We start from the raw sequence: 18,241 nt of genomic DNA, 5'->3' as shown, positions 1-18,241 counted from the left end.
TTTTTTTTTTTTTTTTAAGACAAGGTTTTGCTTTGTTGCCCAGGCTGGAATGCAGTGGCACAGTCTCAGCTCACTGCAACCTCTGCCTCCCAGGTTCAAGCAACTCTCACGCCTCAGCCTCCTGAGTAGCTGGGATTACAGGCACCCACCACCACGCCGGGCTGATTTGTTATTTCAGTGAAGACAGTGTTTCACCATGTTGCCCAGGCTGGTCTTAAACTCCTGCGCTCAGGCAATCCTCCCATCCCGGCCTCCCAAAGTGGCTTTTCTAGTTCTTTAAGATGCATTGTTAGATGTTTATTTAGAGTTTTTCTTCTTTTGATGTAGGCACTTATAGCTATTTTTAAACTTCCCTAATGTCTTTGCTGTATCCCACAGGTTTTGGTATGTTGTGTTTCAATTATCATTTGTTTCAAGAAATGTTTCAATTTAAGGAGATTCGTGTACATATTTCTAGAGTTATTTCTCTATCCACCTCTTTCTTCCAGTACTCTGCCCCACAAATTTTAGTTATGCAAAAATTAACCTCCCCAAATTCCAAGTTTTGTCTCCTTAACTCACTGAGACCTCTAAGCTCTACTTGGCTTCGCCTACCAGAGTTTGGAAATTGCTTCAGCCAGAAAACCAGGACACTCCTAGGGCTCACCTTCTTTGTTCCACTTAATTCAGGCATCATAGGCCCACAGTGCCCAAAGTCTAATGTCTGAAAACAGTGGTTTCACATATTTTGTCACATTTTCTAATTGTTTATGGGGGAGATGAAATTCCAACAATAGTTCACTCACAGTTGGTCACAAAACTCTCCTTCCATTGAGGTTTTAGAAGTAGACTGCATTCATTTTGATTTTACTTTTTTTTTTTTAATTTTCAAGACAGAGTCTTGCTCTGTAGCCCAAGCTGGAGTGCAATGGCACAATCTTGGCTCACTGCAACCTCTGCCTCCTGGGTTCAAGTGATTCTCCTGCCTCAGTCTCCCGAGGAGCTGGGATTAAGGTGCACGCCACCACATCCGGTTAATTTTTGTATTTGTAGTAGAGACAGGTTTCACCATGTTGGCCAGGCTGGTCTTGAACTCCTGACCTCAAGTGATCCACCCGCCTCGGCCTCCCAAAGTGCAGAGATTACAGGCATGAGCCACCGTGCCCAACTGGTTTTTCATTTTTACAGTAATCTGCTCCCTGAAGATATTTCTAACAAGTCTTTTATTGCTTTACAGTGACATAGTGGTTTCTTACTCTATCTGGTAATCATAATACCTGATGTCACGGTGGGTTAATTTCTCCTGTCATTTCTCCCTGCTCTCTCTCATAATAGCTTATTTACATTCTTGTTAGACATTTTTTTCTAGGCTACTCTAATTTAAAAATCAATTTTTTTTAAAAGTACAAAATAAAAAAAATAAATAAGTTCTGTTCAGGAAAGTCATGTCTGTGTGGGGTTTAATTCCCTATAGACTCTGGTAGCAGATTTTTCAAGATTACACAATTGTTGAGACTTCTGGCACATCAGCCTAGACCTTGACTCTAAACTCACCTGTTGCTGAGCGTGGTGGTTCACGCCTGTAATCTCAGCACTTTGGGAGGCTAAGGCAGGGGGATCACCTGAGGTTAGAAGTTTGAGACCAGCAACATGGTAAAACGCCATCTCTACTAAAATTACAAAAATCAGCCAGGTGTGGTGGCACACACCTGTAATCCCAGCTATTTGGGAGGCTGAGGCATGAGAATCACTTGAAACCGGGAGACGGAGGTTGCAGTGAACAGACTGTACCACTGCACTCTAGCCTGGGCATAGAGTGAGGCTCTGTCTCAAAACAAATAAATAAATAAATTTACCTGCTTTGTCCTCATGAGATCACTGGAGAAAGCATGAGTAAACTTCACATTATTCAGAAATATACCAGCAGCTGCTGCTTGTCTAAATCCAGTTTCCGAAAGAGGTACATCTACTCCTTGTCCTGTGATATATTAAGAAGAGGAACAATAACATCAAAAACTACATATAAGAGATGTATAAATCACATGTAGAAAATACAGGCTGCATTTATCTATATTTTAATGAAAGATTTTTTTAAGGACTTTTCCACGTAACTTTTCAGGGAGTTATTAGCAAGTAAAAGTAAGTTGTAAGTCTATAACGGCTCAAGTATTCAATTATTTTCCAAAACAATGCTTGCCTAATGGGAACCAGGTGATGATGAGACACAAATGTCTTAGCTCTTCCCTCTTTTATGTTTGCCAATCTCTTCAATAATTGGCTCTGATCTTACAGGTAATGCATTGGGACGGAAGGACCATCATCTAAAAGTTTTTTCCTTCTTTATTCCCATCATCCAAATGCTCAGTATTATAATGGTATTACTTTTCCTCTTTCCTTCTTTCCTCCCTTTCTTTTCCTTTTTCATTTAAAAAATGCTTTGAAACCTCTATTTCCAGGATAACGGTTGACTGGACACTCTGAAGGGACCTCCTCCTACAAAAGATCTAAATGGTGTGTGTATGTGTGTGTCTGTGTGTGTGTGTGTGTCTGTGTCTGGTGTGTGTGTCTGTGTGTCTGTGTGTGTGTATGTGTCTGTGTGTCTGTGTGGGTGTCTGTGTGTGTGTGTCTGTGTGTCTGTGTCTGTGTGTCTGTGTGTGTGTGTCTGTGTAGGTGTGTGTGTGTGTCTGTGTGTGTGGGTGTGTGTGAGTCTGTGTGTGGGTGTGTGTGTGTATCTGTGTGTGGGTGTGTGTGTCTGTGTGTGTGTGTGTGTGTTTGTGTCTGTGTGTGTGTGGGTGTGTGTCTGTGTGTGGGGGTGTGCGTGTGTCTGTGTGTGTGTGTGTGTGTGTGTGCGCGCTGCATTGCTGGGCCCACAGAACATATAAAAAATCTCCAAGGGACAAAGCAAAGCAACCCCAAAACCCTGAACTGAACTGTGAATACCGACATGAAAAAAATGAAGGTGGCGGGCTATCAGGACAGGCTGGTGGGGCTGGGGGAGGAGGCCTGCTGGAGGGGACGGCAAGCGGGAGGACTAAACACAAAATTCTTGGGAGTAAGGGCTCCTGTAAGGAGACTTAATGTGCGGCCTCAGGCCTGTGGTAAAATAAAATACAAATCCTCTTCACAGCAAATCATTCTCAAAAGAGGCTAAAAGGTTTTCCACTAATTTAGAACAAGTAATTGTTTAGCCAAAGATTCAACACACAAGAAAATAATCTATCATAAACCAAAGCCACCCATCAAGACCTCAGACGCTGAAATCAGCAAATATGGACTTTACAATGACTATGAATAAAACATAAAGACAGAATCACAAAAATAAGCAATTAACAGTAAGCATCAAAAACAAGCAGTTTTCTAAAATCACCAAGTACATCTTTTAATAATAAAAATCAGAATTGCCAGGGGCTGCAGGGGGCCCCTCAATGGATAAACAGAGACTCGGATGAAAGGAGGTTTAATGAACTCAAAGACAGAAAGACAGGGCAGAAGGTATTGCCCAGTACACAGCACAGATACAAGGAGATAGAACATAGCTCAGCTATATAAAGAGTTCCAAAGGAAAGAATAAGAATTCCTAATGATGCACTGTCTTAGCTGCTATAACAAAGTACTACAGACTGGGTGGCTTATTAACAACAGATATTTATTTCTCACAGTTCTGGAGGCTGGAAGTTTGAGATGAGCGTACCATCATGGTTGGGTTCTGGTGAGGGCCCTCTCCACGTTACAGGCTGCTGACTTCTCCTTCAGTGCTCCCATGGCACAAAGCGGAAAGAGCTCTCTGGTGTCTCTCGTATAAATTCCATTCATGAGGGGTGCACTCTTGTGACCTAACTACCGCCCAAAGACGCCACCTCCTAATGTCATCATACTGGGAGTTATGATTTTAACATGTAACTTTTGGGAAGGAAAACATTCAGTCTATAACATGCATCTAATTGGAACGCTAAAAGAATAGAAAAAAAATGGCTGGGCATGGTGGCTCACGCCTGCAATCCCAACACGTTGGGAGGCCGAGGTGGGTGGATCACTCAAGGTCAAGAGTTTGAAACCAGCCTGGCCAACATGGCGAAATGCTGTCTCTACTAAAAATACAAAATTAGCTGGGCATGGTGGAGCACACCCATAATCCCAGCTATTTGGGAGGCTGAGGCAGGAAAATCGCTTGAGCCCAGGAGGCGAAGGTTACAGTCAGCCGAGATCACACCACAGCACTCCAGCCTGGGCAACAAGAGTGAAATTCCATATCAAAAAAAAAAAAAAAAGAATAGAAAAAATAAAGGGGAGGAGGAATATGAAAAGAAAATAGTTGAGAATTTCACAGAGTAAGAAAACAGATGAAAATCAAGTAGGATAAATTTTAAAAAAAAATCCTCCTAGATACATTATGAGAAACTGAAGAATACCAAAATTGAAGAGTTTAAAGGAAGTTACAGAGAAAGACCTATTTCCTACCATGGAACACCATTTAGCTGACAGAAACCTCTTACCAGGAAAAATGGAACCAAAAACTGCAGAATGCTATCTTCCAAGGGCTGAGAGAATCACCAGTTCGAAGTGTGTACTGACTGAAGCCACTGCGTTTACCACCAGCTGCTCTCTATACACTAGAGGACTTTTCAAAGAATGTACTTCAGAAATGGTCTGAGATGAAAACAAATGAGGAGCAGAGAAACTTGCAAATATATTCATAAATTTAAATGCCATCTAAACAAATGAAGATAATAATGTCTACCTCAAGCAATTAAAAAAAGACAGGACTAAGCTACTAGACAAGTGATTTGTATTTTTTGGAAGAGGGGATATTAATATTATACTTTATTAGGTACTATCAGAGTGAATGTGTCCCCCCAAAATTCAAATGTTGACATCCTAACCCTCAATGTGATGGTATCAGGAGGCAGGCCTCTGGGAGGTGATTAGATCCTAGGGTGGAGCCCTCATGAACAGGATTAGTGTCCTTAGAAGTGCTCTCGTTCTCTCTCTCTGCCATGTGAGGATATTAACCAGAGGACAGCAGTCTGCAAACCAGGAATCAGGCCCTCCACAGACACGGGATCTGCTGGCACCCTGATCTTGGAATTCCCAGTCTCTAGAACTGTGTACTATTCAAGCCACTGGGTCCATGATACTCTGTTACAGCAGCCCTGGTTAAGACAGGTGTGAAGGTTAAAATTTTAAGATAACCATGAAAAGAATGGAAATGGTACATCAATTCAAAGGTAGTGGGGAAAGTAAGAGAGTGCTGAACAGGAAAAATCCAAGAACTTAAGAAGTAAAAGCAGGTAAGATAAAAAAGAAAGACTAGAAAAAGAAGGGGGAAACAACAACAAAGAAAAAAAATCAAAACACATCAGTGACCAGAATAAAGGCAAACAGCCACTACTGCCAGTCAAAAGACAAATTCTAGGCCAGGCGTGGTGGCTCAAGTCTGCAATTCCAACACTTTGGGAGGCCAAGGCAGGTGGATCACCTGAGGTCAGGAGTTCGAGACCTGCCTGGCCAACATGGTAAAACCCCGTCTCTACTAAAAATACGAAAATTAGGTCGGGCGTGGTGGCTCACACCTGTAATCCCAGCACTTTGGGAGGCCGAGGTGGGTGGATCACGAGATCAGAAATTCAAGACCAGCCTGACCAACACGGTGAAACTCCGTCTCTACTTAAACACAAAAATTAGCCGGGCCTGGTGGCACACACCTGTAATCCCAGCTACTCGGGAGGCTGAGACAGGAGAATCACTTGAACCCGGGAGGCGGAGGTTGCAGGAGCCGAGATCACACCATTGTACTCCAGCCTGGGTGACAGAATGAGACTCCATCTCAAAATAAATAAATAAACAACAAACAGACAAACAAAAAGTAACCAGGTGTGGCGGCGAGCACCTGTAATCCCAGCTAGTCAGGAGGCTGGGGCAGCAGAATTGCTCGAAGCCGGGAGGCAGAGGCTGCAGTGAGCCGAGATCGCACTACTGCAGCCCACCCTGGGTGACAGAGCAAGACTCTGTCTCAAAAAAAAAAAAAAGAAAGACAAATTATATATATTTTTAAAAGAGCCAAAATGTAGCTACATACTATTTATGAGGTAACACTTAAACATGAGTACACACAAAGGGTGAAAGGAATGAGATGGAAAAATACATACCACTGAAATTCCATCTCCAAAACAGCTCAAGTAGCTAAATTACTATCAGAAAAGTAAGACTTTATGACTCAAGTCTCACTAAGAATTTGGGGACCACTATAAAAAAATCAATGATCCCATTTACTCAGATGTAATCATTTAAACTTGTATAAGCCTAATAAAATAACCTCAATCTGTAGAAAAGCAGAACATAGAAACCAAAAATGGATAGAATTTCAACTATTAAAGGGCAAACTGGCCACCGCAGCAGGGAATTAAAAATACTGCACTCATAAATTGATATTTAGGACATGCAGGCAAACTAGTGCATTTATAAAGTTAATAAAGTGTGTAAGATTTGAAAAACAAAATCAAGAAGGCTGATTATTGATATATAACTCCAGTCCCAACAATGAGGGATTATAGATTTTTCTGAAGCATACAATGGAAGAATTATAAAAACTGACCATAATTAACACATTTCAAAGACGTATCATCAAATAAACCATACTGACAGAACACAAAAGCATTTACAATGGAAGTCACTCAATGGGAATTTAAAATACTTAGTGCTGAATGCTTACATTACCACGTGCCAAAACTATGGGCATGCAAACAAAAACAGTACTTAGAAATATATAAGCCTTGAGGCCGGGTGCAGAGGCCGGGTGCAGCGGCTCACACCTGTAATCTCAGCACTCTGGGACACCGAGGCGGGCAGATCACCTGAGGTCAGGAGTTCGAGACCAGCCTGGTCAACATGGTGAAACCCCATCTCTACCAAAAATAGAAAAATTAGCTGGGCATGGTGACATGCGCCTGTAATCCCAGCTACTCAGGAGGCTGAGGCAAGAGAAATTGCTTGAACCCGAGAGGCAGAGGGTACAGTGAGCTGAGATCGTGCCACCGCACTCCAGCTTGAACGGCAGAGTGAGACCCTGCCTCAGAAAAAAAAAAGGAATATATGAGCCTTGAATGCTTACACACAAAAGGCTGTAACTTAAAGAACTAAAGCATCCAACTGACAAGGTCAGGAAAAGAACACAAAACAACCTAAAACAAGTGTGAACACAAAAACTTTCCAGACGTTCCACCGTCAATGTCTTAGGAAATAAGAGAAATGAGCAATACTAAAGGCCAGGTGGTAAGAGGCTTCAGTCCAAAGGATAACCCGGGCGGGGCATATTTTGTCTGAAAACAAAGGTTCCCTTGAGAATCAGACCAGTTAGTGTCCATAAAAGGGAGTCAGGCTCATGGAATATGACAATCAGTTTCTGTAAACCCCAGAAGTCCCTAACCAAAAAAATAAAACTAAATGCTTTTATAATCACAGCGCAGAAACAGCATGTCTAGCCAAAAGTTCACTCAAGATATTCCTAAAAAGCCAGACTAGCTGGATCACAGGGCAAATAAAAGATCTGAGTCCAAATTAACAGAAAAAGGGAGAAAGAATCTCTTCAGAATAAAGTAACAACCACATATGAAAATAGTTCTTTTTTTAAACCTTTATTACTACCAAAACTAAGATAACTATCTTAGCAGAAAAAATACCATTAACACCGGTCAGTAAGCTTCATGCTTCCAAATACAGAATAATTTCAAATCCAGACAGTTACATTTTAAGACACCCAGACCCAATATAATTAATCAGCTGACAGAGTCACTTTGAAGCTACACATAAAGAATAACTTGGAGAACTGTACTTCACACCCAGTTCACTTGAGAGATTTACTCCTCCTGGTGAGTAACAGCCCTGATCATATTTCTCATCGTATTTCTGTGGTTATGATGCTTTGATTCTGTAATCCCAATTCACAATGGAGTGCTGCCCCCAGTCTACTCCACCCCACCAAATCTGCTTAACTCACACATCTTATTAACACGAGGGTGAGAGCTACAATAACAATCGGATTATACCAACCTTGAATTATCTTCTCCTTGTTAAATCTTGTTTCTCCACTAAAATAGGAAGAGAAGGAGAACCTCATTAGCCAAATTATACTATTTTTGAGAGGAGGAAAGAAAAATGAGCAATGAAGTGTGATTATACTAATAAAGACATCATATGAAACTTGTAACATGCTTCATAATCCAACCCGTAAAAACAATTTATTCTAAACTAATATTCGCAATCATCTTCTTTAATGAAGAGCTAAGAACTTCAAACTGCTCCAAACTAAAACATATAGATCAGGAACCAATCTTAAGTGGACTGCAAATGGAAAATCCTACTAAAAAATATAATGCAAATACCATTTTAGCCAAATAATGTTGTTAAAAGAAATATATTGATCAAAACTACTCTCACTGGCAGCAGGACCAAAAACGTGAGAGTCTCTCTTCATTGCTGGACTGAATGAGCAAATGAAAGAGAATCTGAATGGAATGCGAGAGACGTCCACAAACCTTCAGAATCCCCTGCCTTCTCTTAGTTCCTAGGCCTTCAGCAGTTATTTTTTGTAGTACTGACAACTATCTTGCAGACCAACTGCACACTGAACTGAGGTTTGAGTACTACACTTTTAAAAACTAAAACACCAAAACAAATCAAAGCAATCTGAAGCAACCAGCAGGGTAAAAGAACTGGAAACTTTGTCACAAAATAACTGGGGTTACTGAGGCTGGCAGGGGGAAAAGGGCCAGAAGTGCATGGGCAAGACTGGACAGAGAGCAGAACAGGTTAACAATAAATGCACTTGTCAAATACACGAAAAGTAGAATCAAGAATTCAGTTGAGATTTCTTTGAGCGCTACTTAAATGTTTGCTGACCCAACCTAGCACTAGAATTGCTGGGCCATAAGGTATGCAAATACCCAGCTTTATTAGGTAATGCCAAAGTGTCATAGCAAGTTACACCACCCTGTGGTGTGGTGTACCACCCTCAATAAGACTCAGTGACGTAAGGTTTCTTCCATCTGTGCCAATCTGGTACCTGAACAATTCATCCCACTTTAATTTTAATTCGCATTTCCTTGATTTCGATGGAAAATGATCGTTCCATTGTTTTTAAGTGAAGCACTAGTTTATAATAATTAAAATGTCACAAAGGATTGATTTACTCAGATGTAGAAAAAAAATCTACCAGACCTGGAAGTCAGAATCATAAACTCAGGCCTCGGCCTGGAATCTTGCTACCTGTTTACAAAGACAGCTGTGTGCCAACCTCCGCCAAGATGCAGACTGCTGGCTTTGGCCAATACGAATGTTCTTTAAGACCCAACACAAGACCGGGTTCTTTTAGGTGGTCTCCCTCCCCAGTACCATTCCCCATCTACCTACTCTATTTAATACCCACACTCTATGCTCCCACTGTCCCCTGGCACTACCGACATAAGTTTTCATCTGTGTGCTAATTGACTTCGTAGCTGTGTGTCTATCCTGGCTCCAGTTCCTTAAAGGCACAAGCAGGGACTGCATACCCTCAACATGCCCAGGGTCTGCAGAAAATCCTGGGAAATGACAGAACTTCATGAATGTACTTTTGCCTGGAGAGGGCCATCTGGAAATATCTATCAAAATGACAAATCTGTTTACCCTTTTATCCAATAACCCAATTACTGGGAATAACTGAATTCACTCATATTTAAAAGATCATTCGCGGCCAGGTGTGGTGGCTCACGCCTGTAATCCCAGTACTTTGGGAGGCCGAGGTGAGTATGGATTACTTGAGGTCAGGAGTTTGAGACCAGCCTGGCCAACATGGTGAAAACCCGTCTCCACTAAAAACACAAATATTAGCCAGGTGTGGTGGCGGGCACCTGTAATCCCAGCTACTTGGGAGACTGAGGCATGAGAATTGCTTAAGCTCGGGAGGCAGAGGCTGCAGTGAGCTGCAATCACACCACCACACTCCAATATGGGTGACAGAGCGAGACCCTATTTCACACACACAAAAAAAAGATCATTAGCTACAGTATTATTTCTAGTTGCAACAGATTATAAACAACCCAAATGTCCGTTAACAAGGAAATTAGTTTCCTTAACTATGGCCAGAATAACCATTACTTATATTAACAAATAAACAGTGACATATCTACCTAATGGAATCCTATGTAAATGTGTCCTTTAAAGAGAGAGATTATATGTAGATACAGAATGCTCACCAAGATATATGATTAAGTAGAAAAAGGAAGGTATAGAATAATATAAAAAGCAAGCTACCTTTTTAGAAAGGAGGGAAATAAACATCTGGATATGCACAAAGAAACAATGAAAGGATAAACATGAAACTAATAAACATGGTCACCCATTGGTTGGGGGGAGAACAGGAAGACGAGGGAGAATTGTTTTGATTTCTAAATATGCAGATGTATTAGCTTAAAAAATAAATGTATGATAAAGAAAAACAATTACACAGAATTGGCCAGGGGTGGTGGCTCATGCCTGTAATCCCAGCACTTTGGGAGGCCGAGGTGGGCAGATCACGAGGTGAGGAGTTCAAGACCTGCCTGGCCAATATGGTGAAACTCCGTCTCTACTAAAAGTACAAAAATTAGCCAGACATGGTGGTGCGCGCCTGTAGTCTCAGCTACTCAGGAGGCTGAGGCAGAAGAAGCGCTTGAACCCAGGAGGCGGAGGTTGCAGTGAGCCAAGATCATGCCACACTCCAGCCTAGGCGACAGAGCAAGACTCTGTTTCCAAAAAAAAAAAAAATTACATAGAACTATTTATACCTTGGTAAAAACCAACTGCACTGATTTGCCATTATCATTGTTGTTAAAATTAATAAAAGATTTCCTAGGCCAGGTGCAGTGGCTCACGCGTATAAACCCAGCACTTTGGGAGGCCGAGGAGGGTGGATCGCCTGAGGTCAGGAGTTCAAGACCACCCTAGCCAACATGGTGGAACCCTGTGTTTACTAAAAATACAAAAATTAGCCAGGCGTGGTGGCAGGCACCTGTAATCCCAGCTACTCGGGAGGCTGAAGCAGAAGAATCACTTGAACCCGGGAGGGGGAGGTTGCAGTGAGCCAGATCGTGCCATTGCACTCCAGCCTGGGCGACAAAAGCAAGACTTCAACGCAAAAAAACAACAACAACAACAAAAAACGATTTCCTACACTCTAAAAGTCATTCAGAATCTTAAAAAATGGGCGTGAAAGAGGATATTAACTTTTACCATTCAGATGGATAAAGCAGAAGCATTCAGGGCAAACATGGGGAACCTGTCATTTTTAATCTAGAAAATAGTTACCATGTATTGGATTCACTTCCTGTCTCAGCCTCAAAATATTGCTGAGACCAAGAATAAAATATCTGTTATTTCAACACAAATAACATCCTCGTTAGACAGTGGCTTGTAGCCCTTAAATTAAACCTGGCCTAAAACTGCCTCCATGCCTAGGGAGCTGTCACCTAACTTAATATGTAAACAAACTACAACATAATTTGAGAGTATATAAGAACCAAGTCTCAGCCAATCATGGCAGCTGAGCTTTCAGCCAATTATGGGCTGCAAACTGCTCAGACATATCCCAATAAGGCAAAGTGAAGCTGTAACCAATCAGGTTACTTCAATATGTCACATCCTTTCTTTTTTTTTTTTTTCCTGATGGGGTCGCACTATGCAGCCCAGGCCGGAGTGCAGTGGTGTGATCTTGGCTCACTGCAATCTCCAACTCCAGGGTTCAAGTGATTCTCCTGCCTCAGCCTCCCAAATAGCTGGGATTACACGCAAGTGCCACCACGTCCAGCTAATTTTTGTATGTTTAGTAGAGACACAGTTTCACCATGTTGGCCAGGCTGGTCTCGAACTCCAGACGTAAGGTGATCCTCCTGCCTTGGCCTCCCAAAGTGCTGGGTTTATAGGTGTGAGCCACCACGCCTGGCCGTGTCACTTCCCTTCTCTGTCTATAAATATTGCCTGCCTATGTCACTGGGTTGAGCACTCTGAAGCTTTACTTGTTTAGGTGCTGCCTGATCTATGAATCATTTCTTTGCTCAAATAAACAAAGTCTAATTTGTGTGAAGTTTTTCTTTTTTTTTTTTTTTTTTTTTTTGAGACGGAGTCTCGCTCTGCCCCCCTGGCTGGAGTGCAGTGGCACGATCTTGGCTCACTGCAAGCTCCGTCTCCCGGGTTCACACCATTCTCCTGCCTCAGCCTCCCGAGTAGCTGGGACTACAAGCGCCCCCGGCTAATTTTTTGTATTTTTAGTAGAGACAGGGTTTCACCGTGGTCTCGATCTTCTGACCTTGTGATCCGCCCGCCTCGGCCTCCCAAAGTGCTCGGATTATAGGCGTGAGCCACCGCGCCCGGCCGAAGTTTTTCTTTTAACATAGCTAATACAATTTCCAGCCAAAGCCAAAACACACCCTCATTTTGAAATCAGGGGTGAGAAGAAATTTAATAATCTGCCAACCAAGAAATCATGCAAGAGCCACCAAAAAACTCAGTATTTACAAATCACAGAAATTTGGCAGAGATGATTACCTTTTGTATACTTGCTCAAAAGATTAACTCAGCATTTTTATTTAATCAAAGTAGATAATAAAGGATTCAAATTAAAACAAAGGTTTATATTGTCCAAATGTCACTTTCTAAAAAATGGAATCCCAGAAATTTGATAGTTTCGTAAAAGTACTGCCCCACCATCTAACGATTTTCAGTGAAAGCAGCATAACCGCTGCGATATAATGAAGGCTTCGTTTAGCCGTATATCAACAGAGGCTGCTGCAGACTCAGTAGTATTAACACTCACAGCATTCAGTTTAGTTCTATTTGGCATTTCTGCGTTCAAATCACTTTATAAATATTAAAGAGTAGGAATCCAAAAATAGATTTTTTTCCAAAAGCTTTCATAAATATTTAATTTTACAGCTTTTATCAGCTTTATTGAGAGATTTATATAAATCCTTGAAGTAACTGTTTAATTAGTATGTTTGGGGAATGGGAAGGGAAAGTTGATGGCTAAAACAGTTTTATTATTAATCTATTTCCCTTACCCAAGTCTGTCTGACTTGCGATAGCAGCAGAGAAGGTGAACGAAGCTGAAAGGTCAGAGGGATATATTTTGAAGGAGTCAGGAATAACACCACTCATTTTCAAAATCTGCAGTGTGGTCCATTTCCAAAACAGAAACCTGACTCTGCAGGAATCCAAGTGCTTATGCCAAGATGTTAAGTCTTAGGATCAGCCATTTATAGGACCTACAAATATACATCCTTCATTTTGTAGGTTATCTCACAGTTCTTGCTTAACAGATATTTTATCTTTTTAGTCTGGATTTATACTCTGCCGCATTTCTTCAGAAATCATACAGAAAGCTCAATTTCCCTTAATTCCTTTTAAGGAATTCAAATTCAACACACAATACTCAGCTTGCTACAAAGGAGGGACAAATCATGGGAAATCAGTGTAAATTTGGGTCAAGTTTTCAAAATAGATGTTCTGTAGTGTAAATGAAAATGTAAACCTTCACCCGATATCACGAATACAGCTTAGTCCTAATTCCTTTACTCTAATAAATTCATTTGCAAATATTGAAGATTTCAAGAGCTAGTAACACAAGACTTTTGGCTGTCCTTTTTTTTTTTCTGAGACAGAGTTTCACTCGTTTCCCAGGCTGGAGTGCAATGGCGTAATCTGGGCTCATGAGCTGCAACCTCCGCCTCCTGGGTTCAAGAGATTCTCCTGCCTCAGCCTTCCGAGTGGCTGGGATTTACAGGGGCCCGCCACTACGCCCGGCTAATTTTTCGTATTTTTAGTACAGACAGGGTTTCACCACGTTGGCCAGGCTGGTCTTCAACTCCTGGCCTCAGGTGATCCACCCACCTTGGCCTCCCAAAGCGCTGGGATTACAGGACTTTTGGCTGTCCTTGATCTTTATAAAGTATCTGTACAAAGTACCTTTATACTTTTATAAAGCATTAAAATTTTATAAAAGTATTAGCTTTATAAAAGTACTAAATTACAGATTATCTAATAGTATTTTGCTTGCTTTATTAATATACAGCACGATTATTAGCCTTACACAAAAAGTAACTGCCAACAGAGGAACAGTAAGAAAACCAAGTGAGTCTTGCTGTCAATAACTTTACCAATTCGGCCAGGTGAAGTGGCTCACGCCTGTAATCCCAACACTTTGGGAGGCCGAGGCGGGCAGATAACCTGAGATCGGGAGTTCGAGACCAGTCTGACCAACATGGAGAAACCCCAACTCTACCAAAAGTAAAAAGTAGCCGCGCGTGGTGGCGCACGCCTGTAATCCCAGCTACTCGGGAGGCTGAGGCAGGAGAATCGCTTGAACCCAGGAGGCGGAGGTTGTGGCAAGCCGAGATCTTGCCATTGCACTCCAACCTGCGTAACAAGAGTGAAACTCCGTCTCAAAAAAAAAAAAAAAGCAAAAACAAAAAAATTTACTAATTCATTTTTAAATCATTAAAAGTAAATTAAATTTAGTTTGCCAAAAAATATTAAAGTTTTAAGAGCTGCCTAAAAATGGAGGTGAACTTTTCTGAGGATCCGGCAAGATGGCAGAGGTAGAGCAGAAGCTGACCTTCCGCAAATTGACCTTCCGCAAATTCATCTACCGGGGCGAGGACCCAGACCAGTATCCGGACACGTCTCACCAGCAGCTGATGCAACTGTACAGTGCGTGCCAGCGGCGGAAGCTGAACCCCGGCCTGCAGCGGAAACAGCACTCGCCGCCGAAGCGCCTGCGCAAGGCCAAGAAGCCGGAAGTGGAGAAGCCGGAAGTGGTGAAGACACATCTGCGGGACATGATCATCCTGCCCGAGATGGTGGGCAGCATGGTGGGCGTCTACAACGGCAAGACCTTCAACCAGGTGGTGATCAAGCCAGAGATGATCGGCCACTACCTGGGCGAGTTCTCCATCACCTACGAGCCGGTGAAGCACTGCCGGCCGGGCCTCGGGGGCACCCACTCCTCCCGCTTCATCCCCCTCAAGTAGTGGCTCAGCTAATAAAGGCACACATCTCTTCCCCCCCCACCAAAAAAAAAAAAAAACAAAAAGGGAAGTGAAATGGATGGTTTTGCCTGGGACTAACTGCAAACACCTACAAATAACATTTCAAGGAACCAGACCCTTCAATAGTGCTGGATAGGTGATGGTAATGCCAACTACACGTGTTGGAGTTTTCAACAATGCTGTGCCATAAGATCATGAGAAGTTATAGTCTGACGATGATAGACTTAAATTCTGGAACCTTGGGCAGTCTATTCCAGAAATGATACACACTGGTACTTCCATGTCAAAGTATGAAGAAAGATAAACCACATACAGGCACAGCACAAGATTCCTAATGGGTTCTGTTGAACTTAAATTGCTTTAAAGATTTTTTTGCATTGTCTGAAGAGGTAAGTCCAATAAAATTCTCTAACTCTTCAAAAAGTCATTACATTTAACTATGGTGATAATGAGTCAAATTTAAAATCACTTCTTTTCCTGAAAGAATCACCAGGTTTTGGTTTTGAGAACTCTGAAGGCAAGAAGAGGGATGGTCCAGACAGGAAAGCATTGGACCAGCCCTATCAATTATTTCAACACTCTCACTCCATCTTCCTACATATAAAACAGAACAAAATATTGTCATAACTCCACACAATTATATTAAGAGAATAAAAAGTAGCCTCAAAAATGGCTGGTGATGTTCAAGTAATCTACAAATACCAGGTTTTAACACATTAAGTAGGAAACAAAAGACGGTGAGTGGTAAAGTTGCTTTGGTTAAACTCCTACTTCCTCAACTTGCCATGTGACTTTAAGCAAGTTACAAGGCGTCTCTGTCTCAGCTGCCTCACGTGAAAAACGAGGATATCAGTCCATAACTCACTAAACTGTCAGATTTTAATTACAACAGTGTCTGGCAAATAATCATTTATTAAGACTTATTTTTAAAATGATTCCTATGAGGGCCTCCGGAATCAAACCCTTTTTAAGCAGCAGGAAGGGAATAAAATCCACATTTGTATGACTGTTGTCTATTAGGAATCTAAATAGGAATCATCTTACTTTTTAGGGGTTGCCTTAACCCAAATATTCTACAACTTCTGAGTTTTCTTTTTTTTTTTTCTTTTCTTTTTGAGACAGGGTCTCACTGTGTCACCTAGGCTGGGGTGCAGTGGCCCAATCACAGCTCACTATAGCCCTGACTTCCCAGGCTCACGTGATCCAAGTGATCTTTCTGCCTCAGTCTCCCTATTAGCTGGGTTCACAGGCATACACCACCACACTCAGCTTTTTTTTTTTTTTTTTTTGGTAGAGAAGAGGTTTCACCATGTTGCCCAGGCTGGTCTTGAACTCCTGTGCTCAAGGGATCCACCCACTTCCGCCTCCCAACCTGCTAGGATTACAGGGGTGAACCACCTTGATGGTCTGAGTTTCAGTTATAAATATGACACTGGGCTGGCTGGGTCAGACGTCTAGAAAGTGCTCTAACATGGAAGAAAGGGTGATCAGGCCTCTAGTTCCTGTTCTGCTACCAGTTAGCTGAATGACCTTTAGTAAGTTAAGAATTCTCCCAAGGCATTCTATACAACCGAAAGGGGTGGGAGAAGAGATAGGGAGGAACTAGATTTCTAAGGTAGGCATTAAAATCCTGCTAATCCCAAACGGACAATTTTAGAGGATTCTTAAGATTATCTTTCTTATAAAGGAAGGACAGGCCAGAAAAGATAGCAGTTCAAGTCAATTGACAAAGTTAAATCATATTAATGTCCCTTGTGAGCTCCATGAATGCAGAAATGGTATGTTATTTATCTGTATGATAAAGTCTACTGGCACATAGTACCCACACAAAATGCTGGTGTGCTAAACTATACGTTCGTATTTGGGAATAAATTCCACTTTTATTGGAGCTGTCTTTATAGAAGTTATTTCTCAGATATATTTCTTCCCCTGTTGCATCATACACTTTACCTGTCCCCCATTTAATTCTCACATTAAAATAGTGAGATAGGCACTATCATCTGCATATCAGGAAACTTAAGTCCAGGCTACCTGGCTCTTAGCTGGAGAACAGATTCCAACCGAGGTCTACCTTGCCTGAAAAATCTGTGCTCTTAGCAGGGCGCGCGGGCTCACGCCTGTAATCCCAACACTTTGCGAGGCCGAGATGGGCGGATCACTTAAGGTCAGGATTTCGAGACCTGCCTGGCCAACATGGTGAAACCCCGTCTCTACTAAAAATACAAAAATTAGCCGGGCATGGTGGCGCATGCCTGTAATCCCACCTACTCGGGAGGCTGAGGCAGGAGAATCGCTTGAACCCGGGAGGCAGGAGATTGAGGTGAGCAGAGATAGCGCCGCTGCACTCCAGCCTGGGTGACAGACAGAGCGAGGCTCCATCTCACAAAAAAAAAAAAAGAAAAATCTATGCTCTTAACTACCCTGATTTTCATCTCATCTCCCGTTAACACTTGGCAAATACATGTTGATAAGAAAAGAAACATAAAGACCTATCAGCATTCAGCTCCGTGTAATGTTATGATAATAAAAAACATTTATTTGGGATGATACGGTCTGCTGAGATCAGAGTTGTGACCCTCTTTTCTCTCCCAGAACTGTAACCTCTGGGGAAAGGAAAGAAGTCTCATATATGTGCCTGGGGGGCTGGCTGTCTGGGGAAAAGAGGGGGAACCTCAGAAACAGAGAGGATAGCCGAAGGCAGCCGGCATCAAAAACATCAGCCACGGACGAGCAATTCTGCAAACTCTTTGCAATCTGCCGGGGAGCAAAAACGATGCCCAGACAAGTCTGTGGACATGTCTGGCACCGTTTTGGGTGCAGCCACCAAGTGCCTTCGAACCCCGATCCCTTGCTCTCCGGGTCTCGCTTTATTCTGAAACACGGGAGAAGCTATCTAAGACCTGCCGTCCTCCCTCGGGGCTGCTGGGGTGAGACGAGGGGCGACACGAGACGGCCCCAGGGCAAGCGCCCCGGAAAAAGCGCTTCCAAGCCAGCCCTCCCCGGGCGGAGCGAGCAGGGAGGGGAGAGGGTGGCAGACCCGTGTTCCCTTCACCCGCTCCAATACACTCAAGGAAGAGAGAAAGGCACCCTGCCACAGCCATACTTACTGCCGGACAACAGTCAGAGCGAAGCGAGCCATGTTCCCGGAGCCGCGACCCGTCAGTGGCCCCGCGCCGCTCCGCGCCGCCCCTGCATTGCGGGCCGCCTCC

At 42.6% G+C, this 18,241-nt stretch overlaps 1 protein-coding gene and 1 pseudogene across 1 annotated transcript in view; one reads left to right on the top strand and one right to left on the bottom strand.

Annotated features, from left to right (window-relative positions):
• The window catches only part of LOC105503932 (chromosome unknown open reading frame, human C12orf5), a 28,232-nt gene extending 9,997 nt beyond the window's left edge, over positions 1-18,235 (bottom strand). Inside the window, exons 1-3 of the mRNA XM_011931073.1 lie at positions 18,140-18,235; positions 8,026-8,063; positions 1,836-1,957 (exon numbers count right to left, since the gene is read on the bottom strand). Coding sequence (XP_011786463.1) covers positions 1,836-1,957; positions 8,026-8,063; positions 18,140-18,171 — 192 coding nt within the window. The 5' untranslated portion in view covers positions 18,172-18,235. The remainder of the gene's footprint in view (positions 1-1,835; positions 1,958-8,025; positions 8,064-18,139) is intronic.
• LOC105503931 lies at positions 14,574-15,033 on the top strand (annotated as a pseudogene).
• Positions 18,236-18,241: the final 6 nt, after the last annotated feature.

The sequence above is a fragment of the Colobus angolensis genome, unplaced genomic scaffold (assembly GCF_000951035.1).
Source record: "Colobus angolensis palliatus isolate OR3802 unplaced genomic scaffold, Cang.pa_1.0 Scaffold89, whole genome shotgun sequence".
In the NCBI taxonomy this organism is placed as follows: Eukaryota; Metazoa; Chordata; class Mammalia; order Primates; family Cercopithecidae; genus Colobus; species Colobus angolensis.
Note: the sequence above shows the minus strand (reverse complement) of the source record. Positions and strands in the feature narration are given on the sequence as shown.